This window comes from Camelus ferus, chromosome 11, assembly GCF_009834535.1.
Source record: "Camelus ferus isolate YT-003-E chromosome 11, BCGSAC_Cfer_1.0, whole genome shotgun sequence".
NCBI lineage: Eukaryota > Metazoa > Chordata > Mammalia > Artiodactyla > Camelidae > Camelus > Camelus ferus.
In genome coordinates, this window is record NC_045706.1 from 75,159,035 (window position 1) to 75,181,879 (window position 22,845).

The following is a 22,845-nucleotide window of genomic DNA, read 5'->3' on the forward strand; positions in this document are numbered from 1 at the left end:
AGATTTGCGTTGTTTTTTGTTATCGTTCTCCATAGACACTGGCTTTCTCAGGAATGTTCATTTTGAACCAATGCAATTCTTTTTTTTTTAATTATTTATTTGGGGTGGGTACCTAGGTTTATTTATTTATTTAATGGAGGGCCTGGGGGCTGAACCCAGACCTCGTGCGTGTGGGCTCGTGCTCCACCGCTGAGCTGTGCCCTCCCCGCTGACCCAGCGTGCTTCTTTACCGCCAGGTAATGTTGTGAACGGCACCATCGGCAAACAGATGGTGGACATGCTCGTGGAGTCTTCCAACAACGTGGAGATGATTCTCAAATTTTTCGACATGTTCCTGAAACTGAAGGACTTGACGTCTTCCGACGCCTTCAAAGAGTATGACCCCGACGGCAAGGGCGTCATCTCCAAGAGAGACTTCCACAAGGCGATGGAGAGCCACAAGCACTACACGCCGTCCGAGACCGAGTTCCTCCTGTCCTGCGCCGAGACGGACGAGAACGAAACCCTGGACTACGAGGAGTTCGTCAAGCGGTTCCACGAGCCCGCCAAGGACATCGGCTTCAACGTGGCGGTGCTGCTGACAAACCTGTCTGAGCACATGCCCAACGACAGCCGGCTGCAGACCTTCCTGGAGCTGGCCGAGAGCGTGCTCAGCTACTTCCAGCCCTTCCTGGGCCGCATCGAGGTCATGGGCAGCGCCAAGCGCATCGAGAGGGTCTACTTTGAGATCAGCGAGTCCAGCCGGACCCAGTGGGAGAAGCCACAGGTCAAGGAGTCCAAGAGGCAGTTCATATTCGACGTGGTCAACGAGGGGGGTGAGAAGGAGAAGATGGAGCTGTTCGTGAACTTCTGTGAGGACACCATCTTCGAGATGCAGCTGGCGGCTCAGATCTCAGAGTCGGACCTGAACGAGAGGTCGGCGAGCAAGGAGGAGAGCGAGAAGGAGCGGCCGGAGGAGCCGGGCCCGAGGATGGGCTTCTTCTCCGTGGGGACGGTGCGCGCGGCCCTGCTCGCCCTGCGCTACAACGTCCTGGCCCTCATGCGGATGCTCAGCCTCAAGAGCCTGAGGAAGCAGGTGAAGCGCGTGAAGAAGATGACGGTCAAGGACATGGTCACGGCCGTCTTCACATCCTACTGGGCCGTCTTCCTGAGCCTCCTGCACTTCGTGGCCAGCGTGTTCAGGGGCTTCTCCCGCATCCTCTGCAGCCTCCTGCTGGGGGGCAGCTTGGTGGAAGGTGCCAAGAAGATCCGAGTGGCCGAGCTCTTGGCCAACATGCCGGACCCCACGCAGGACGAGGTCAGGGGGGACGGGGAGGATGCAGAGAGGAAGGCCACGGAAGCTGCCCTGCCCTCCGAGGACCTCACAGACCTGAAGGAACTGACGGAGGAGAGCGACCTGCTCTCCGACATCTTCGGCTTGGACCTGAAGCGAGAAGGAGGACAGTACAAGCTCATCCCGCATAATCCCAACGCCGGCCTGAGCGACCTCATGAGCAGCCCGGTCCCCATCCCCGAGGTGCAGGAGAAGTTCCAGGTAACGTCTCTCCAACCCCAGCAGGCCTCTGGGCATCAGGCAGCCCTGTAAGTGACCTTGACAGCAGCTAGTCTGGCTTGTGCCAGAGTGGCAGTCAGTGTGCGACTTGACCTGGGTAGGCAGAGCCAGGCTTCTGTGACGGTTCTGTGAGTGATTGAGTTGAACCGTGCAGAGGTAAGCTCAAGTCCCCACCCCGGCGACACCAGGCGACTGAACAGCCATCCTGCCCACCAGTATTTTATGGGTGTTTGCCATGTGACCGACCCCGCTGATTGCCATAGGGAATTCAGAGAAACATAAGATGTGGTCGCTGCTTTCAAGTTGCCTTAAGGAGTTTATTAGAAAGATAGAACCAACACTCATGAAAAACAAGAAGATTCCTGTGAGTTAAGGAAGCAGCAGACAGTTGGGGTCCCTTGTGCTGAGAAAAAGGAAACATCATTGTGGTTCGGGATAGTGAGATGAGACTTAAGTGGGCTGAAGTTGGTGTTGGAGGGTGAGGTTTGAGATTTGAGTAGGTGAAGGAAGGAAGGTGGTTCTGAAATAAGGACAGTGGAAGGAGCTCAGAAAGTCGGACCCTCCTGCCGGCCTGGCAGGTGAGTGTGGGGAGGTCCGGTGGGTGCGGGAGGGGAAGGTGTGGACCGGGGAGCAAGGAGCCCGCCCTGCACTTCCATCTCAGAGCAGACAGGAGGGTGCCATTTATGGCACGTGGTCACAGGGTGCCCTGAACTCCTGCAAAGGTGACGTGTAATCCTGCTTCTCTTTTCCCCTTGGGCTCATCCAAGGAACAGGTGCCCAAAGAAGAGGAGAAGGAAGAAAAAGAAGAGAGCAAATCAGAACCCGAGAAAGCCGAGTACGTGTGGTGTCTGCGCCCTTCCTCCGTGCCGCACTGTCTCCAGGGGACGCCGGGGAGACCCTCCTGCTCAGGAGGACACCTGTCGTCTGGGTGGAGGGGCTGGCGGAGGACCAGCCCGTGGGTGGGGTGGCCTCCGACCCCTGCCCTTTCTGGTTCTGAGAGTTCCTCTCTCAGCAGAAGAGCCTCCAGTGGCTCTGAGTGATGCTGTCGACAAGATGACGGACTGCTGTAGTCCTTTGCGTAGAATCGAGCCTCTCGTGAAGGGAGGGGACAGACGTTCCCGATGCCTTGCCTGGAGCCTCTGGGGAGTGGTGTTCCACAGAGTGCAGCCCCAGGGCCACCTGCATAAAAGCTGCCTGGAGTTTATTAAGGACGCAGACCCCTGGGCCCCACCTAAGATCCTGAGTCCGCAGATCTGGTGTGAGGCCCAGGGGTCTCCACTTACCTTACTCCTGGGCCTAGGAGCTCAGTTGCAAACGCAGCAGTGAGAAGTAGAGAGCTGGGTGGGAAGGAGTGAAAACGTGTCCTTTCCTCAGCACAACGGCTTTCTGTTAGCAAATGAAACCTGCACCTCCCCCCAGGTGTACGTAGTTTTATATGCACATTTTCAGCAGTTGGGGAGATCAGGGTTTTATGTGCCTTAGGGCCCCTGTTCTCCACAGCCCTCTGCGTCCCTCCTCCAGTCACCCTCTTCTCTGGCCTGTCCTCACCGCCTGTCCCTTACAGTCAGCCCTACTCGTTGTCACAGATACTGCACTGTCGGGTCATTTGTAAACACGGCCACATAAATGACTGTTACCGTGAGATGCGGACCGTGTATAATGGCACAACAGTCATTTCAGCGGCAAGTCTTCAAGGTTAAAAATGGAGTTAGATAGACCTGTGGGTTCAGCGCAGTGAGTGCACGGAAGCACTCCGTGAAGACTTGGTATTTTGCACCTAGAGGGGTTCAGGTGTCAAACTTCAGTGCTTCTGATCCCGTTACTGTCTGCAGATTTAAGGTACTGACGTTCTTTACACGCGTGAACGGCCAGAAGCACACGCCTCTGACTGTAAGTCCGAAGAACTAGTCAGTGTTAAAGAACACTGTGTTCATGACTTAGAGCATTAAAATTATACTTTAAAAATGAGGTGTGTTGAAAAGTCACAGCCCAAAGACAGTCTCCGTTGTTACTCTCTTTTCAGTTATTTTATTGCCCGATTGGAAGGAAATACGGTGTGTTTAGATACAAAGATACTTCGAGCCTGTGAAATGCCCTGTAGATTTGAACTTCGCAGAATTATCCATCTGTAGGAGGCTATGATAAGCGAGAAGTCCTGCCTCTAATTCTGCAAGTCTGACCATTCTTGTTCATTGAAAGAGATACCAGTTGCTAAGACTGTATGATCTGAATATTTGTTTGTATATTTTGGCACGAAACCTGTTCGGTTCTTCAGTTTCAGGATGCCTTCTATTTCGTTCACTTGTGTTCGCAGGGGAGAAGACGGAGAAAAAGAAGACAAAGCCAAAGAAGACAAGGGCAAGCAGAGGCCGAGGCAGCCGCACACACACAGATACGGGGAGCCCGAGGCTCCCGAGTCGGCTTTCTGGAAGAAGATCATAGCCTCTCAGCAGAAGCTGCTCGTAAGATGTTTTAGAATGAGCTTCGTTACTGGCGTGTCGTAGGCCAGGCTCGTTCAGGCACCGCAAATACTCACTGACCGGGAGGTGGTGGGGAGCAACCAGGGAGCCAGGTCAGGCCTTGGGGGGGCGATACTTGCCTGTCTTAGTGTGGATGTGTTACCCTGGATGCCTTGGTCCCGGCTCCCCGCTGTCCAACCCAGAACCTCGACACGCCTTCCCTGTGCCTGAGGCCGCACCGTCTCTTCCTGCAGTAGCTTCCTAACTGGTCCCCTTCCTTTCGTGCGGGCCTCCAATCTGTTTTATACACAGCAGCTGGAATGTTCTTTCCAAATCACAGTCAGAGTGCATCAAGCCTGCAGCAGCCTGCCGTCCCCTCTAGAATAAAGTGATAATTGCAGCTGTAATAAGATGAGAGACTGACTTGCCCAGTAGTAACTTATCCTCAGAGCAAACTCATGAGAAAGGTTCTGTTGTTCAGCCCCCCTGCCAGACGGGAAAGCGATGCTACAAGAGTGATTACGTTCTTCTGAAATTGCTTCTCATCTGTGCGTGTGAGTGTGCTTCTCCGTGGGGTTTGCATTTTCTTATTCACGGTTATGTCTCCAGCTCCAGGAACGGGACTTTTGATACATAGTAGGCACTCAAGAAATAGTTTTGGGTAAATGAAGGAATGCTTTATTTAAGTTGTGGATTTCAAGTCTCTTGATTCAATGACCTCTTAATTCTTTTTTTACCTTCAGAACTATTTCGCTCGCAACTTTTACAACATGAGGATGTTAGCCTTGTTTGTCGCGTTTGCGATCAATTTCATCTTGCTCTTTTACAAGGTACGTACGTCTTCGTCTTCCAACAACCGTTTTGTGAACGACAGATAGACTGAATTGAATGTAGAGATTTCACAGATCCCCTAGTGAGCACCTCGAAACCTATTCTAAAATATATTCTGATGCAAGAGAAACCCTGAATCTCAGGCATGTCACTCTCTGGCACAGAAAGGCTTGATTTGCCCCCTCGCCCTGAGAAACGCCCCCGCTGGAGAATGTTCAGTTCGGCAAAGGGCTCGCCCACGGTGCTCACAGCCCCATTTGGCTGAGTTTCTCCCTTGTCCCCACAGCTGGGTGTGGCATGCCTGTACTGTATGAAGTTCTTTTGATCGTTGAGAAGGCAGCTTAGCCATCCGATTTCTTCCTGCACGCGTTGGAATCCTCATAACTGGTTAGATGAGAGGGATTTGCCATTGGTTCCTGAAAAGCTGTCTTCTTAGCCTTGGCTTTTAGTCCTTCCACTGTGCAGAGGCTGCACCTCCAGCTCCTGGCTGACAGGGCTGGGTTCCCTTGTTTCTTGTTCACCTGCGCGTCTTAGAGGAAGGAACTGACTGTCCTTTCAATGGTTGGAATCAGGTCTCCACTTCTTCTGTGGTTGAAGGAAGGGAGCCGCCCCCTCGCAGCTCAGGCGAAAATACCCGAGGCGGCAGCCTGGACGGCGGCTCGCCGCGAGTCATCGCCGTGCACTACGTGCTGGAGGAGAGCAGCGGCTACATGGAGCCCACGCTGCGCATCCTGGCCGTGCTGCACACGGTCATCGCCTTCTTCTGCATCATCGGGTACTACTGCCTGAAGGTGCGCAAGGGAGGGCCGGCCGTGTGCCCGGTGGGCGCGGGCCTGGGGAGGCGGCCGCGGACACAGGAGGTGCACGCACGTGGTTTGTGAGGGAACGTCCCAGGAACCATGCCTGCGGGCCAGGGAGCAGTCCCCACAGAGAAGAGGGGACATGGGGCTGGTGCAGACCCCATGGGGCACGTCACCGGCCTCCCTCCCGAAGTGGAGAGGCCCCTTCAGGGAGGTCCCAAGCTCTGGGGCGTTGGAGCCTGGCCTTAAAGCTCCGTGTTAACCAGGCCAGGCTGTGGCTGCCCTGGCGAGGATGTGGCTGTCTTCTTGCAGTTTCCCCTCCCAGACTGGTCGTTACTCACCTATGGCCACTCTCACGTATAACGTGACCCCACAGTGGTGATCCGCCCACTGTGTCACTAGCAGCACTCTGGGGGACGTCACGCTGAACCCTCACGTCGTTTAGATGGCTCTGCTACTGGGGACCTTGGCAGAAATGCTTCACAGTTTGTCCCACGTTCCCCAGAGGACAGTGCCCCACCAAGGGAACAGGGTGGCTGGCCCGGAACTTGAGACTGGCTTTCTGAGTGCCCAGGACTGCCCGTGACCTTCACAGACCTTTTTTTTCCTGGCACGACACCTTTCTGCTGGAGTGTCTTTATTGCACTGTCCCCAGCTTCTGACTGTGAAGATTCTAGAGGCCTTGAAGAACCAGACCCAGGGTAAACGACCAGAATGCAGAGTTTTCCCCAGAAGCTCCCTGCTGCCCCTCTTCCTCCCTTGCTGTTTGGGGAGGACATTCTTGGATATTTTCCAAGTGTCTGCATCTCTTTTGTATCTGTGCCTTGTGTAAAGTCTGTCCATATGAGGAGAGAATAAAATTCTGGACACATTTTGACAAATTGACAAAGATTTTTGCTGATGTTGAAATTAAAATTTATTTCAGAATAGCAAGTGGGCACGCTTGCAAGCATGGAATTATTAAAGAGATTTCTGAAATAAAACTCTACATTTTTTAGAAGCATGCATTTTGGAACATTAGTAACATTGCTCTGTTTCATTGCATCCATTTATATATGTATATGTAATATGCAAAAAACACAATTTTGTCTAATCTTTTTCTCTTCAACATTTAAATTGATTTCATTAGCACAATTGTCTGTGACCCTCTGTGTTTATAAATATATGCATATACATAATATCCATTCCATCTTCTGTTTTTCCCAAAACCTCAAGATGCCTCCTTCTGTCTAAATATTGCCAATTCATTTCCACTCAATTTTTACCTTCCTGGAAGTAACATGGGAAATATTTCTTTCTGAAAGCTGTTTTGTAAAGATAGTGACCACAGGAGATGCTAGTAAATCTAAACTAATTTTCACATGTTTACTTTTTAAATGTAGGTCCCACTGGTTATTTTTAAGCGAGAAAAGGAAGTAGCTCGAAAATTGGAATTCGATGGGCTTTATATTACAGAACAGCCTTCGGAAGATGATATTAAAGGCCAGTGGGATAGACTCGTAATCAACACACAGTGAGTAAAGACTTACATGAGACATTTCATGCTCAAAAATTTCAAGACGTAAAAAACTTTGCCCGAGTTCCTACAGATTTGTCAGAAGTTTAGCAGAGGTGCGTAAGAGTTACATATTCAACCAGGAAAACCAGTAGACTCAGCTCCAGCAGCCTCTTCATGGATGCCATCGGTTTTTGCCCTCTGTGTTCCGAATCCCTTCATCAGAAATGGCCGTGAGTCCATTTCCACAGCACTGATGGAATTTAGCATCCATTACTCTGTGCTCAGGGGGGTGTGCAGCTGGAGGTGCCTGGCCTCCCGTGCAGGCTTATCTCATCCAGAAGCAAAATCATTCATTAAGGAAAGAGTTGTAGCATTAAAGGCAAAACTATTGAATTTCACACTTTTAATCAAAGTTGGAAGATTTCAGTTGATATCATCCAGCAGCTAAACATTTAACTAGCTAAGCATTAGGACGTGTGAAATACAAGACAGGGAGACAAACACCTTTTCTGCACACTAAATATTCAGCCTGTGAGATCAGGATCCAGACTCCTAGCTGCTGGTTCAGGTACAAATCCATCTCATTTCCCAGCATGAGAGGTCTCAGTGATACAGTGTTTTTCAGCAGTTTGTACTACTCAGGGGTGAAATAGCTTCTTTTCACTGTGAGCAGTTCTGCTTATTCACAAAAAGTATGGTTTCTGATAGGTTGGGTTTTCTAGTGGGGATGATTTATTTGTGCATTATAAATGTTTACCCTAAATGCTCAGTGTTCTGCTTAGCAACTCCAGCTGCTTACGCCAAATCAAATCAGGTCTATCCTTTTAAGTCAGCTCTGTATCGGTGAAGATTCCAGTCGTGTTACAGTATGTTATGCTCAGTTTCCTTGAGGATGGCTGGTGGGAATGAGATTTTGTTACTTCATAGGAGAAACAATGACAGATTTTGAGATATTTTAATTTTTAAAGACAATTGACAAGGAAATGTATATATCAACACATTGTAAGTAAATAAAAATACAAATTTGCTTATTAATAAATGTACTCATGGTCTTCACCATTAAAATAGTAGCCCATAGTCTTTTTTGTGTTTATATGTATATATTAACATTTAAAATAATATTTAATATACTCAGGATAGAAAAATTATGGGATAAGAAGGGAAACAAATTCATTGTCATTTTTGTGAATGGAAGAATATATGTATGTATGTATTATTCTAAGTATTTTGTTTATTCCAAACAATGTCATTATTTATCATTTTTAAAATAATACTATTTTACTTACTTGCTTTTATATCTTTTAGGTCATTTCCCAATAACTACTGGGACAAATTTGTTAAAAGAAAGGTAATTCTTCTTAGCGGGCATACGTTTTCCGTTTTTTTGGTTTTTGTTTTTCCTTTAAGTGCAATTCAGATTTGGATTTGATGCAGCTCGTACGTAGAATGAGATGTTGCAGTGTGGTTCATCTTTCTGTTACTGTCATTTCAAAACAGCAATAGGATTGAATGTGAATTTCAAAAATTTCATGAGAAATCAGACTCTGCAGCTAAAGAATCCATAGGCCCTGGCTTCCTTCACCTGTCCTCTGCCTCGGTGAATGGACAGTGCTCAGTCTGTGCGTGAGCACGCGCTGGGCAGAATTTCCCCTGAGATCGTTTGGGTGCCTGAAATTGACTGGAGGCTCTTTTCCGATGAGACAGCTAAGTCGCCAGGGCAGGGCTCCTCCTTCACAGGAAAGAGGAGGAGCTGTGGCATAACGACGAAGGACTGGGCTTCATTTACTTTATATAAGCTTTAAAGACCTTTTTATTTTTGTGCAGTTTTGGTCTTCTGGTGCACACCGCATCACAGGGTCCCAGAGAGCACGCAGGTTAAGGGTTCAGCTGCGGGGGCAGCACCTGCCAGAGCTCCGGTGTTGAGGGTCAGGGACCATCTCTGCTCCTCCTGCCACACAGGAATGAATGCAGATCACGCTTTGGAAAAACATAAGAAGTATTACCAGTACTTGTACATTGTAAAATACAGTAATCATTTTGTAGCTCCTGCTTATTCCTTGAACCCTCCAGTTGCCAAAATGACTCAGCGCACCGCCTCCACCACCGTGCGTTCCAGCTCCAGGGCCTGTGTCTGGAGCGGACGGCCCCACGTGGAGTGGCCTTTTCCCTGGATTCCACTGGTGCAGTGCTCCTCGGGGGCTGGTTAGCACCCAGCAGCTGAGGGGAAGTAGAGAGTTTGCCAATAATTTAAACCAAGTACATCATTTAAAGTGAAGCACCTTAAAAAAACAAAACAAAACAAGACTCCCTGGTTGGAAGGAGTGTGTGTGGATTTTCATTTGGTGCGAGTTTGTGGCCTCCTGGGGGCCATGGAGAAGCAGGGTTGTGCTAATGCATCTGAGCGCCTCCAAACTAGGCAAGAGCTTTGACAATAATTTTTAAGTAATTTCAGCTAGATAATTTGAACACTTTATTCTTATTCATTATTTAACAGAATAAAGAAGAAACTTCTCAGTTATTAAAGCGAGAGTTTCTCTGAAGGAAACTACGCATTTGCAGTCAAATTAAATAGACAGGTTGTAGTTGCAGCTGGGGCGATTCCTGGCGCTGCTGCTGCAGGGCCCGCTCTGTCCCCGGGCGAGGACGCAGCCCGGGGCCCTGCAGGTCAGCCCAGCCCATCGTCAGTGCTGCGGGAACAGAGCGAACCGACGGCTCTAATTAACCTAAACAGCGCACGCGCGTGGGCTCCCCAGCTCCCACCTTCTGTTTCCATTACTTGACCTGGTTGGATGCGTTCAGAAGAGGCTCATTTTTGTACCTGCTCGTCCTTTTCTTTCTCTTTCTTTTTCCTTCGTTCACTCTGATCTTTGACTGCAACAACCGCCCTCCTTCTTCCCCGGTTCTCATTTCCTTTGCTTCTCCCGTGTTCCTGGTCCGTGCTTTCTTATCCTTCTTTTCCTCTTTTTCTGCCAGTTCTCTCTCCTCCCATGTTTTGTTCATTACCTCTTCTGTTGCCTCCATTGCGCTGCTGAGCGGGACTCCCACGTAAACTTTGGGCTGAGAGTGGCTGTATCACAGAGCTGGACGTGCCTGAGCCCACGTCTATACACTGATCTAAAAACCTGACTCCTGGGTGAGGCCAGGGAAATGTGACAGCAGAGAGGGGTTGCTAAGAAGTGATCCCGTTGGTGGGCAGGGAATCCATACCAGATGAGAATCAAACTGAGGACACGTGGGTGGTGAGGTTCCAGGTCCCGGTGCTGTTGAAGAAGGGCTGGGGTCGGATGCTGGGGGAGGGGGTAGTCGAGTGGTTGCCGTGGAGACCACGGAGGGGATGCCAGCCTGTCCTGGCTAGCCCAGCGGCCTCTGCAGATCTTTGCTGGGACTCAGCCTTGCCTGGATGCAACCTCACCCCACCTCTTGCCAAGCTTAGCAGCCTTGGGCATGTTACATTCTCTAAGTCACGGTTTCTTTATCTACAGAATAGGATGCTAGCAACAGGAGGCTTACATTTTGTGATGGCCACGGGAGAGAAAGCAAGTCAGACTTCTTAGCATAATTCCTGGCACAAAGGATGAATTTGGTAGAAATTTCTTTCACTACATTCTCTCCCACCTCTGTACCCATTTATTTCAGGCCCTCCCCTCTTTTTGCAGGCCTTCCTCTCTGGAATAAGAAATCTTGTTCTTCTGCTAGGTTTTATTTAAGACACCATAAGTTCTCTTAGACCTTAAGTGATCACGGAAAATGAGCCGTAAGCTAGATTTTTAAGTGAACTTGAAAGTAAGACTTGAAAGTATAAAATAATCAGATGTGCAAATGTACATACGTAGAGGGGTTATGTCATGGTGAAGGCCAGCACAGGGCTTCTCTTCTTGCCCCAGGTTATGGATAAATACGGGGAATTCTATGGCCGAGACAGAATCAGCGAGCTGCTTGGCATGGACAAAGCCGCCCTGGACTTCAGCGACGCCCGGGAAAAGAAGAAGCCGAAGAAAGACAGCTCCCTGTCGGCCGTGTGAGTGTTCCCGCCGCCCGTCTGGCAGGTCTGGGGGCAAAGGAGGGAAAGTGGGCGCGCGCTGAGCTCGCTGGTGCGTTGGCCTCCCTCCTCCCGTGTCCGAGGAAGAGGTGAGGGGGCAGGGGAGCAGGACGCATGGGAAGTCAGCTTTGCACTCCTGGGTGTTTCGAGCTATGGAATCATTGGATTTAATCTATTGATTTTGAAGGTGCCTTTTTCATTATTTATACAAAGCAGGAAAAGAGAAAGACTTATGTTCTGAATTTGATTTACCTTTTTATCCCTAGATACCACTTAAGTTAAAATAAAAGATGCAAAAGCTCAATATTTGACTATGTTATTTGAATGTTTCCTGTTTGAAAAGGGCTGTTACCGGGAATAATTGTTACGTACAAAGTGAGTCCCGGCTTCACGCGCACAGCTACAGCTTCTCCTTTTCTCTTTCCAGACTGAGCTCCATCGATGTGAAGTATCAGATGTGGAAGCTGGGAGTCGTTTTCACTGACAACGTAAGTAACGCACACGCTGGCGAGGCGAGTGGTCGGGCGTCTGCAGGTGGGAGGGCTGCTGCTGAAGGAAGGTGTCCAAGTATCAGTTAGTTTAATACTGACCGTATCTGAGAAGGACTCACAGAAATGTGTGACTCATCCGCCATCTCTCATTGTGCTGCTTTCAATTGCTGGAAGGTTAAAATGAAAATATATTTATACAGGAAAGCAAAACTGAGAATCAAATCCATCTGTATTTCCATTTAGGCTTTAGCTAAGCAATGACATTTTTCAAATTTTTATAGATGTTTAAAAGAAAGTTCTAAATTTTTAAAAGATTTTTTCTTTAACAGTAATTGCAATCAGTGTGTTTCCGCCAAATTAAGTCATTAAATTGTTGTGTTCTTTTACTTCACGGATCCCTTTTCTATCAAAGAGCCTAAGACCCTGTGAATTAAGCATGGGACCCCAGCATATATCCAACTGTAAGGAAAAAATCGCCCGTTACTAAAAGCCACCAGCTGTCAAGGCAGAGAATCACATTGCTCCATAGCACTTCTGGTTCTTAGAGTTCTCAATGTAAATAATTATCCGTTGTTGTGTGCTCTCACCTGCCGGCGAGGGGACATGCTAGGGAGGATCCGGAAACGGGGCTGCATAGGTGGGCTACGCTTGTTTGCTGCCGGACCCCATCCCGCCCCTCGCTGCTGCAGAAGGGGCGCAGAGCACCCCCGAGCCGTCTGCCGGCCCTGCTGCTGAGCTTCCTCCCCCGCGCATCTCGCTTCGTCTCAGAAGCTCAGGCTGATTTTGGCACTGGCTTGTGTGGTGCACCTCAGCCCGTTCTCCTCAAGACCTGCGACACCCTCCCAGACTCCCCCGCCTCTGTCCTCACCTGCTGTGGGCCCGGAACTCGGGCATCTCTGAGACCCCTCCAGAGAGCTCAAACTCAGGCCTTGTAGGTGTTGTTTTTAGGACAGTCAACTGTTAGGAAGGTGTCTTGCGGGGCCGCTGCTCACCTGACAATGGGAGCAAGTCCCCTGAATACAAAGGAGGCTCTCTGACTCCACGCCAGGCGTTTCCCACCCGAACAGCCCCGTCGGGCTTCTGCCTGCAGAGCCAGCCCTCCTACTCCGCACTTGCAGGCCCCCCTCCCGCCCAGGGGCAACCCGCGATGCTCCTCCTGCTGTGTGGTTCTCTTCTCCGTTCTCCGGGGAACGGGGCGTGGACGGATCCTGGAGGGAGTCTGAAGGCGCTTCTCCGACTCCACCCGTGTGGACTGTTAGACTGCAGGTGCAGGGCCGGTCGCCTCACGGCGCGCAGTGTCTCTGCGACGCGCCAGGGTTACCAGGTGAAACAGGGACGCCCAGTGAAGTCTGCGTTTCAGATTGTGAAGTGCATCTACCTGTGCAGCTTCCAGCGTAAGCACATCCCGAGCATCACACGGCACAGACGTGCAGCTTATCCTTTTCTGATGTTCAGGCTTAGCTGGGAAGCCTGTCGTTTTGATTTGCTCTGTCGTGCTCTGTAGGCCTGTGGACAGTCCACACACGCGTCCTGGCATCTCCCTACTCATCGTCTGCCCACAGACTGCTCCTGTCCCCTCAGCCTGTGCGCTGCTCAGCAGCCTGGTCTCAGGCCGAAGGCCCCACGGCAGCCTCGCCACCTTGCACGTCCCCGCCCCTCCCCACCAGGCCCAGGCCCCTGTCCCCAGCGCTCCCTTTCTGTTCGTATTTCCAGTTTTTCCGGCTCCCAAGCTCAAGTCATTAACCTGACTCCTCCCCCTTTTCCTTCTTCCAATCAGTGCGTTTAATGCTGTGCCTCCCTCCACCCGTTTCTGTCTTTTATATGGTTCTCCTTTCCACCTTTACCAGTTTTGCAGCTGGTCGCTGCTCTGATCAGCTGGCCTGTGTGCGTGTCCAGCCATCCCCTCGTTTCATGGCTGCGCCATTGTCACTTCTTTTCGAAGGTGGCTTAACCTGAGGGAGTAAGCTCACTGTCCCCATTGCTAAACTGGGGCCAACATGGCCTGTTTGTCAGGGTCTTACGAGACGACAGTGAGAGGCTGTGTGTGAGTATTTGGGACAGTGAGCAGCGCCTGGTAGGTGCTCAAGAAGTGTTCACAGGATGCGCCTTTTTCTGCACTGTTGTTCTGCTCCGGGTGCTCCAGTGGCCCCCACGAGCCTGCGGGGTGTACCCACACTCCTGCCCTGCTCTCAGAGCCCTCCAGCCCTGCCGTGCCTTCCAGCCTCAACCCCCAAATCAGAAACTCACCATCACACCGAACCGCCCTTCCTGAGGGTGCCTTGCACCGTCCCACCTCAGTGTCTGATTTTACACGCTGGTTTCTGTTTCCCACTCCGTCTCTGGCTTCAGCCCCATGGTGCCCGGGAAATCTCTTGTGCCGCCTCAGCCTCCCTGTCTTGTTCACTGTTGTTAAAGATGAAGATATATTCTAGTCAGAATGAAGGTGTCCACCCTCCCCCAGATGGGCAGCTCCTGACTCCAATGGCAAAGCGTGCCTTATGCAGAAGACACTCCAATCCAAACAGTAAGAGTGGTCACGGTATGGCTCATCCTCCTTTACTCACTGCCTCCCACCGCACAAAAGAACACGTACATTTTTCTGACCTATATGAAGTTCATCCCTTACAGTGACTGTCATCAAGAAGATTTCTACAAATAGTACCAATGGTGTTAGTGGGCGCGTTACAGCCTTCTGTCACATCAGACAGTACTGGGTGTCCCCCGGACGGACTTTGACTCACGTAGAATGAGCTGCTTGGTCAGTGAAGCACTCCTGTACTCCCGTGTAACTAGTAGGTCGTAATAGACCCGGGTCAGGGGGTGAATAAATGAGTGACTGAGGGAAGGGGCGGGGGAGGGGGGTTGGCTGGTTCTCTCACCGCAGAGCAGGCGTCCCGCCTGGGGCAGTTTGTCCCCCAGGTGGCATCTGGCAGAGCCTGGAGACACTTTTGGTTGTCACGCCCAGGGAGGGGGACGCTGCTAACTGGCATGCTGTGGTGCACAGGACGGCCCCACAAGGAGTGGTCTGGGCAGGCTGTCGCAGGGCCGAGGTGGGTGTTGGCAAGCTGCTGGTGAGCTGAGGGTCAGCACGTTTCTCTCGACGTGCTCACTCCTGGGGGAAGAGCAGGAACAGCCACCCCCGATGTGAAGGAGAGAATGGCACTGAACCCTGCAGAACCAACTGATCAAAGTAAAACGTGCAAATAGACTGAAAGGACTACTCAGAATTAAGTAACTTTATAGTTTTAAGAGGGTAAAGTCAATGGAGCGGTTGTATTGGCGTGAGATCAGAGTAGCCTTTGACGCCCGTCCGTCCTCCGCTTTCTGACGCACTCTCTGCCATCTCGTGTCCCTAGTCCTTCCTCTACCTGGCCTGGTACATGACCATGTCCGTCCTTGGGCACTACAACAACTTCTTCTTCGCTGCTCATCTTCTGGACATTGCCATGGGATTCAAGACCCTAAGAACCATCCTGTCGTCAGTCACGCACAATGGCAAGCAGGTAAGATGTATCTTTGCTGCCCCTGCGGAAGCTGCCAAAGAACGACGGCTCCAGCAGGAGTCAAACCAAACCTCAGTGACAAGGGCACAGGTTTCAGGAGCTTTGTGATTGGAAGATCTGTCCTTTTTCTCCTATAAGCCGTGAGGACTCGTAGTTGGAGAGGGGCCCAGGCCTCCCCTCAAGCCTCGGCCGTATGACCTTGGATAAATGGTTTGACCTTCTTAGACCTCAGCACCGTTATGTGTAAAATGAACACAGAAAAAGCACCTTCCTTACCCGGGTTTGTGAGAATTAAACAGACACGCAAACGCGGAGGCCTTAGCACAGGCCCCGGCACACGCAGCGCTCAGGAGAACGGTTCCCGTTTGGTTCCTAATCAGGTATTTGCTCCGTGGGCTGTGAAGGTGCCCAGAGCGTCTGCGGCAACATCCCGACACTCTAGTTGTACTAGTGATGGCACATGAGATGCCACCTTCCTGGCTGAATATTTTGTTTTAAACCTGGGTATTCATGTGCTTTTTTCTCCACTTTTAAATTGGGCAAAAAGAGTAAGAATGTTTCATACTGGACGAGGTCATGAAAGCTGGCAGAATTACACATAATCAATTTACGTTCTAATGCGGCCCATTTGTAATATTAAAACTTCCATTATGAATAGTGTGTTACCAAGTCACTCCCTACTTATCCAGTGTCCCCTAGGGGTGACACCTCTTATGTTAGTTACTTAGACTACAGAATCCTTCTTTTCCAGAACTTTATAATCCAGCATATTTTTCAGTCACTGCCCCTCCAGAAAATCTGGCCAGTGTCCACGGGTAAGTTCACACTGTGATGACCTCCAGTTCTCTGAATTTCCGCGGGTTGTTCTCACATGTCGGGCCGGTCTCTGCACGTGAGTGCGAGGCACATCGTGGGCCTGGGGACAGACACATGCGCTGCCGCGTACGCGACAGTCCGTCAGCAGACTGGCTGTGAGCTCCCAGTTCGTTCAGACAACTGGAGGTGCCAAGTCTACGGGCTGTTTTCACACAGGACGTCTGGCACGACTCGCAGTCAGCTTCTCAACTTTTGTTGTGATCATTCTTTCTCTTTTTGAGGCATCAAATTTTCATTTGCAGAAATATACACAGCTTAATAGTCCTTTTAGGTAAAAGATGCAGGAATTTATAGTGGCTCTGCACTTAATTTACAGAAGTGAATTAAGCCCTCTATGAAGACATGTTTTTTCCAGACAATTATGAAGTGATTTTTCAAAAGACTTAGTATCTGCTGCCACAGTCGAGAACACGGGATGTGTCGTGATCAGAGGACACGTACACAAAAACTAGTGCACTTAAGTGTGTATGAAATTCCTGTGATATAACCAGAAATATATTTTCACCAACTTGGTGAAAGTCACATTTTAAAAATACACATATTCAACTACAAATTCTGTGTGTATTTGTCTATATATTCTGTAAAAATGTGCTTATACACACACACATACATACATGTACATAACACGTAAACACGTGTATATATAGAACACAGTCTGGAATGCTTGAAAGGCTGCCTGGAGCTGAAGGAGGACCTTTCAAACTGGGACGCTTGTTTCTACACTGAGGAGAGTTGCCACCAGAATAGGGTTAGTCACTAGCTGTTACAGTGTCTTTCCCTTTGACCTCGGCTTTGCCTCAGCGAAGCCAGCCTTCCCAGGTTTATTTTCTCAGCGCTTGTTTTGGGCTCTGTTAACAGTGGTGCGTGTCCAGATGTTAGCAGCCGTACAAACTCCCATTTAGGTTTAGGATGCGACTGAAAGAAAGCATGGTTTCTAATCCCTCTTACTGCTGTAACAAGAGTGAGATAGTTCTTACCAGACATGTAAATTATTTAAAGACCTTATAAAAAGAGAGAAAGGACTTAATACAGTAACTACTACCAGATATTTAGATGATAGAAAAATGGACATTTTAAGCTGCTTATTAACATTATGAATATCAATTTGGATGTGGAACTAAGAGTTTATTCATATTCCAGTCATAGTAGGCATTTATTAGCCAATTAAGTGGTCCGGTTTCACATAAAATAATCTGACAATTTTATAAAATAAAGGGACTATGAAAATACATTTCCCCACTGAGGGGGTGGGAAAGGTTTGGCACGAGATGTGGATGCCAGTAGCTTCTAGTCAGCGAGTCCACTGCCGCGTGTTTCTAACGTACGTTCCGCGGCACCTTGCTCTGCAGCTTGTGCTGACCGTCGGCTTACTGGCCGTCGTCGTGTACCTGTACACTGTGGTGGCATTCAACTTCTTCCGAAAATTCTACAACAAAAGTGAAGACGGTGACACACCAGACATGAAGTGTGACGACATGCTGACGGTAAGGTCACGCACTTGGGTCTCACATGGATTAAAGAAGCCCCCTGCTTCTTCAGTCCACGTAACTGTGTAGTGGTTCTTCAACCGCGCAAAACAGAAAGCCGTGTGCGCGGCAGACAGCGGTGTGGCTTTTTAAAGAATTGACGGGTTTCCTTTCTCGTGGGACATGAAGGACTGTTTTTGCCGGTTTTGCTCGTCTGCTGCGTCAGCCTGACGGTAGAAGCCCCGAGTGGAGTACTTAGCCCCGAAGGGCCAGTGGCGACACTCGAGGCTGTGGTCCGTGCGTCCCAGGATGGCAGCTGAAGCTGCTTCCTTGCAGAACATGCCGGAGGCTTAGGTGTTTGTTCTCCTTCATGACTTTACCTGAAAGTATGAAATCCAAAAATACCTCATTTATACTGAGTATCCTGGCTTGGATTACCCTTGTTTGTTACCCTAGTCTTGGTTTTAAAACCAACAGATGTTGAAGCTTTCCTGTTGCTTTATCACTGTTCTGCAATCTGCATCTCTGATATTGGCCAGTCAGAAATTATCATACCTGAGATCCCGGAGGGGGTGTTAGACAGAATGTTTAGTATCTGGCTGGAAAGAGAAGACCCCTTCAGTGAGCGCCACATCGAGGCGCCCACATCGCTGAGGCGTCAGTAACAGAGGCTGACGTCATGCTAACGTTATTCTGGACACTCAGCCATAGAACAGAACGGAATAATACCATCTGTAGCGACGTGGATGGACCCAGAGATGATCATACTGAGTGCAGTAAGCCAGACAGAGGAAGACAGACATCATATATGGAATCTAAAATATGACACAGATGAACTTATTTACCAAACAGAAAAAGACTCAAAGTGGAAAGTGGAGGGGAGGGATAAATTGGGAGTCTGGGATTAACAGATACAAACTACTATATAGAAAGTAGATAAGCAACACGGTCCTACTGTACAGCACAGGGAACTACATTCAATATCTTGTAATAACCTTCAATGACAAAGAATATATACATAACTGAGTCACTATGCTGCACACCTGAGACTAACACAAACTGTAAATCAACTATACTTCAATTAAAAATAAATAAATGAGTAAATAAGTAAAATTACTCTAGAAAAAATAAACATCTCGAAGGAGTGATGAGAAAGAGACACTAATATTAAAAAGACTAATGATTAAGACGGTTTTTGTACCAGAGAACGGCAGATCAGTAGAACAGATTAGAGTCCAGGAAGAAATTCCGATACGCGTGGAAATTAAAGGCAGGATTAAAAAAATGGCTTTAAAAACCATAAAATGGAAAATAACTTGATAAATGTTATTAGTACCATGGACATGCTATTTGGGGGAAACTGATGAAAATGGATGCCAACCAAATTCTTGACATCAAAATAAATTCCAAATGAAACAAACATTTCAGTGCCAAAAAAAAAAAAAAAAAAGGAAAGACAAAAGTTAGAACAGAATTTAACTTTGGAAATAATAACAGTTTTTAAATGGGGGAGAGGTCTTCCTCTGTGTGACATAAAACCTAGGGTCCAGGCAAGCATAGAAAAGTACTTTAAAAAGGAAAGACTAACTGTGAGAAAACGTTAAAGGCAGGCGCCAAACTAGAAAAGATACACCGAGCACCGTGGCAACGGACGAGGTCCCTTAGTTTACAGGGCCTCTGTCGCATCAGAAGTAAACCAACAGAAAAATAAGGACATTGTATGAGTACACAGCTCACAGTAAAACAAATTGAATCAGCTTATAATGGAAAGATGCCTTGCCTCTTTCATAATTAAAGAAATGCAAATCAGAATCAGTTGCCACTTTTGACCTAGCAGGTTTGCAAAATATTCAAGTCTGTTAATACCCGGAGTTACTGAATTAATTGAAAAACTGGCACCTTCCTGAACACTGTTGGGACTTTAAGTTAACACAATGATTTTAGAGAAATTTTATGATAGCTGTCAAATTTGTAAGAATATTTACTCTTTAACCTGTCAGTTCCACTGCTAGTAATTGACCTGTTTGTTTTTTGGGTTTTGTTTTGTTTTGTTTTTTTATTGGCGACACTAGGGGTTGAACCCAGGACCTCGTGCCTGCTAAGCACATGCGCTCCCCCTGACTATCCCTCCCCCGCCAGTAACTGGCCTGTTTATTCACAAACGTGCCTCTGTGTGTTCAAGGGTGTTGCTGTCATAAATTGGAAGCAGTGTAAACTGTCATCGACAGGTTCCTGATTACAGCAATATGGTGAATCCATGTGCTAGGAAAGTATGTAACACAAGTATGTGCCTGCTGGTGTGGAAAGACGTACACATGACATACAAATGGGGGGAAAGCCAGATCCTGAACAGCATTGTGATGGGCTCCTAATTGTGTAAGATGGCGCACACACACGCGTGCACACACGCACACACGAGCGTGTGTGTTACAGATGCTAGAGTGTGTGTACGAAGTTTCTGGAAGGAGACTAGGAAACTGCCACAAGGTTCCCCCAGGAAGTGGGACCACCCATGAGGGAGAGGAAGGCCCATGACTACGAGGCTGACTGCTCACCAGGGCCACCTCCACCAGAGTCACCAGCAGGTGACACCTCACCGCCCCCTGCGGCCCCCCTGCCACTCCAGACCCTCCGTCTCTTCTGTGTGCTGCCCGTGACACCGCCTTGTCCCTCCGTCCCATGACCCTGAAGACCTGGGGTAGCGGCTGGCCAGAGGTGGGGCTGGAGGGGCAACGAGGCACAGAGGACGGTGGGTAAGACCCACTAGTCCCACACTGACGCAGGGAGCCTCGTCTGCACTCGGGGGCAGCGCCGCATCTGCCCGCCTCAGGCCTGGCAGCGTTAGGGAGCTCACCCACTCCTGGAGGGCACGGCGCTCGGTGACGTGCTCAGGGTCGGTGGGAGGTGGGGCTGATCTCAGATCAGACTGTGGTCTGCAGTGGCCTGTGTTACACGCGGGAATGAGACGGGACGCAGACCCCTCAGTACGGCAATACGACCCCACACACCCTGGCCCCTCCCTCCGACGTCCTGCGTCGTGTTGGGCCCCACGCAGCTTGTGCCAGAGGTACCCTCGACGACTACATTTTGAATTCTGCCCTCAGGATGAGTTCCCGCTGCTTTTGTTAATTTTGTCTGTGGGCTTATTATGAGAAGAATCCATGGGGCAGGCCAGGAACACCACAGCCTTGCCCTGGTCGGCTTCACCCAGTGATTTGTGTCAAGAGGGCGGCAAAGTTTGCCTCACTTTAGCATGCATAGGCTTCTTGATGTTTTCAGCTCTGGACTCGGGTTACCCTGGTGGCCAGCCAGCCTTTTAGTCATAGCTACAGCCAGGATTGTGTTGAGCACCAGGGATTTCTGTCCAAATGGGTGAGACCACCTCTGCCCAGCTCTGTTGTAGGTGTTCACAGCTCTCACGGAACAGGAGAGGCATCTGGCTGCGGGGAGCTGGGAGGCACCCTAAGTGCGCATTGCAGGCGTGTGTTTCCTGCAAGAGAAAACTCAGTTCCAGGATCCGAACTGCCTCCTCTCTTCCTGTTTGGGGACTCCGTGCTGCGGCCAGTCACTTCAACCAGTCCAGTGATCGACGTCAGAGCTGCCATGTTGAGGTCACACTACCTAGTTTAGGTCCAAAAACCCTCTTACTAATGTTTGTGCAGCGAGGTTTTGAAGAAGCCAGCGACACTCACAATGTAACTAACCACTGACAGTCGTGTTCTTAAAAGCAGAGGCTTAATGAAACCAAACAGCAGGCAAGACACAAGTATGGAGGAGGAAGTGGTCAGATTTCTTTTCCTTAATTCCCAAAGAGAATCCTTGACGCCACCTCCTTGGCATTTCTTCCCCGTGTATGACGCCTGGCGCTCCCGTCGGAGCAGGCTTTCCTCGTTCACGTCGTATTGTGTTGGTGTCATCCCGAGTTTTCTAGTTTTCGTCGCCTTTGTTGTTTCCAGCCGTTTCTTCGGGTCTAAAGGAGCACTTTAGGTTCCCGAGGGGCAGGACGCACCGCCAATGTTTCACCACGTACGGCAGGTGGCACTGTGGCTGCAGTTTTACAGATGCAGTGATGACTCACTTCAATTTCTTTCCTTCCTTCCTTCTTTCTTTCTTTATTTAGGATCATGGTGTTTTGAGCCAGAGAAACTAATTAAACCAGCAGTGACCTGATAGAGCTTGAACCTCTTCTCCAGGAATGCAGGAGAGAGTGAAAGGTGAAGCTGTAAAGTCCAGGGCAAAAGTTGATCGTAGGTGGAGGGCCAAGGAGACTGACTTGGTGTCTGTGCAGGTATTCATGTCAAAGGGCATGGTTCTCAGCCTCAGATGCACGGAGAAATCACTGGGGAAACTCTTCATAAATCCATAGATCTGCTAGACCAACCCCGGGTCCCAGAGTCAGAAACAGTAGTGAAAGTACTTCGGAATATTTTGGGAAGAGCTTTCCAGGTGATTGAGATGAAACTATACTCCTAGGGCAGTCACCTGCTTAGGTACTTACTTTACCCTCCCTTCTCAATGAGTCATCTTCTCTCTAGTTCATTCTCCTCCTCCCTCCCTGTGTCTGTCTCTCCCCACTGCTGGGTGTTTTGTTTGGCTGGTTGGCTGGCTGGTTTTTCTGTCAAGATAAAGATCTTATAAGGATCTTCACCAATCCACGAGACACTGTTACTCTCCAGTGCTCCCTAAAGGCAGCATAAACAGTGATGGACCCCAGAATGTATCCATCTAGGAGATGGATCGGGGGACAGTCACACAATATTAACTCTTAGGATTTAACAACTGCCTCGTCCCCGTTTTTGTGGAACCAGGCACCTTCCCTCCTCATTACTCAGATTCTCTGAAGAAAGTGGGTATCTTTCTGCTCCAGCTCAGATTGTCAGGTTGAAACCAATTCTCTGAAAAGGAAGATGGGTGAAAGATGTCCCTTTTCAGGGACAGAGGGTTAATGTGGGAGGTGAGAGCCTGCAGCCCCAGAAGACACCACCCCCACAGCAGCCGTCTCTGCTATCTCCAGTGATAACTTCTGATAATGAAGGACCCGCTTGGGAAAATCAGTATCAAAATCCCACTGGTGAATTGTGCATTTTACTTTTCTCAACTTTGCTATCTTATTAAGCCTAAATCATCAAATCCACAGAACTTTCCCTGTCTGTTCTGCATGGCCACAAGTCTGTTACTGAAATCTGATGGAATCCCTTCCTCAAAACTCTTACTGCTGTCATAGAATGAAGGCAGGCAGTGAGACAGGGGCATTGCCAGGAGAGGCTAGGAGGCAGATGAGAGAGCTGAAGTGAAGGAGACATTTACTTTGGTAATTTAGCGTCATTCCA

General features: G+C 49.2%; 1 protein-coding gene across 1 annotated transcript in view; it reads left to right on the top strand.

The window, feature by feature from the left end:
* The window catches only part of RYR2 (ryanodine receptor 2), a 543,213-nt gene that overhangs the window by 510,105 nt on the left and 10,263 nt on the right, over positions 1-22,845 (top strand). Inside the window, exons 91-101 of the mRNA XM_032491926.1 lie at positions 237-1,534; positions 2,320-2,387; positions 3,867-4,014; positions 4,755-4,841; positions 5,415-5,633; positions 7,025-7,155; positions 8,446-8,488; positions 11,025-11,158; positions 11,607-11,667; positions 15,027-15,173; positions 17,399-17,533. Coding sequence (XP_032347817.1) covers positions 237-1,534; positions 2,320-2,387; positions 3,867-4,014; positions 4,755-4,841; positions 5,415-5,633; positions 7,025-7,155; positions 8,446-8,488; positions 11,025-11,158; positions 11,607-11,667; positions 15,027-15,173; positions 17,399-17,533 — 2,471 coding nt within the window. The remainder of the gene's footprint in view (positions 1-236; positions 1,535-2,319; positions 2,388-3,866; positions 4,015-4,754; positions 4,842-5,414; positions 5,634-7,024; positions 7,156-8,445; positions 8,489-11,024; positions 11,159-11,606; positions 11,668-15,026; positions 15,174-17,398; positions 17,534-22,845) is intronic.